A 1,314-nucleotide genomic window follows, 5' to 3' on the forward strand; every position below is an offset into this window, starting at 1 on the left:
AAATTTTGAGTTTACATCCGGACTGTCTGATCTACTTTGGCACGAATATTGAAAGCACGGTCCATATTAAATTTCAAATTTTGAGTTACCGCAGTGGATCTCTACTCCGGACGGATTGTTGGGAGATCCCCATTCAAAAAAATCAACTAATGGCATTCCACCTTTTACGCTCCCACGGATTGATAGCATACTTAATCCACACCGTCCGTTCAAGACAATCCAACGTTCCAAATAACAACTACAAAACCCAAAATTTGCCAATTCCCTCTCCCCACCTTTTAAACAAACAAAATAAATCTCTATATAAATTCGCGGTCATTTCCTCTTCTAAATCAAAGTCTATTTCTTTTCACTCTCGCAAATTCCCCTCAAATCATTGTATTCCCATTTTACACATCTGAAATGGCTCGTACGAAGCAAACCGCTCGCAAGTCTACCGGTGGCAAGGCGCCGCGTAAGCAACTCGCGACCAAGGCTGCCCGCAAGTCCGCCCCTGCAACTGGTGGGGTCAAGAAGCCTCACCGCTTCCGACCAGGCACAGTGGCACTTCGTGAGATCAGAAAGTACCAGAAAAGCACAGAGCTTCTGATTAGGAAGCTGCCCTTTCAGAGGCTGGTAAGAGAGATTGCTCAGGATTTCAAGACCGATCTCAGGTTCCAGAGCTCAGCTGTAGCAGCATTACAAGAAGCGGCTGAGGCGTATTTGGTTGGGTTGTTTGAGGATACGAATCTGTGCGCGATTCATGCCAAGAGGGTTACTATTATGCCCAAGGATATACAGCTAGCTCGTAGGATTCGTGGTGAGAGGGCTTAGTTAATTACTTGGTTAAGTGGGGTTGTTTTGAGCTTATAATTTGTGGTGTGGTTTTGTATAAGATATCAATGGATGGCTTAGTTAATTTAGTTTTCATATCTGATGTTGATGGTAGTGTCAATGTGACATTTGTCATTGAAGCGGCATACAGTGGCAACTGTCTGACGAAATGCCTGAAAAAACGTGGCCCTATTACAGAGGGAAATGCTTGACGCTGTCCAACAGTGGCGTTAACTATCTAACTAAATGATTGTTGTTTTCTGAAAATCTCTAATTATCATTTGAAATTTGATAATTGTGCAATTCCAAAATTAGATAAGAAGATACTCTGAATGATTTTAGTTTGTTGAACTGTTCGCCATGTCTAGATATGTAGTATTTTATTATGATCAGGGGTAGAGCTATTTGTGAACAATAGGGATCAGCACATATGGAGTCAATTATATAAAAAAATTTGAACTATGATAATTAATTATATAAAAATATATGCAAAGAATGAGA

At 40.7% G+C, this 1,314-nt stretch overlaps 1 protein-coding gene across 1 annotated transcript; it reads left to right on the forward strand.

Moving 5' to 3' along the window:
- The first annotated feature begins 333 nt into the window (after positions 1-333).
- On the forward strand, positions 334-1,114 carry LOC144575631 (histone H3.2). Its single transcript, XM_078325838.1, has one exon. It carries the CDS (start codon positions 403-405, stop codon positions 811-813), a length of 411 nt encoding a protein of 136 aa, XP_078181964.1. The 5' UTR covers positions 334-402; the 3' UTR covers positions 814-1,114.
- Positions 1,115-1,314: the final 200 nt, after the last annotated feature.

This window comes from Carex rostrata, chromosome 24 (assembly GCF_964058835.1).
Source record: "Carex rostrata chromosome 24, lpCarRost1.2, whole genome shotgun sequence".
Lineage (NCBI taxonomy): Eukaryota > Viridiplantae > Streptophyta > Magnoliopsida > Poales > Cyperaceae > Carex > Carex rostrata.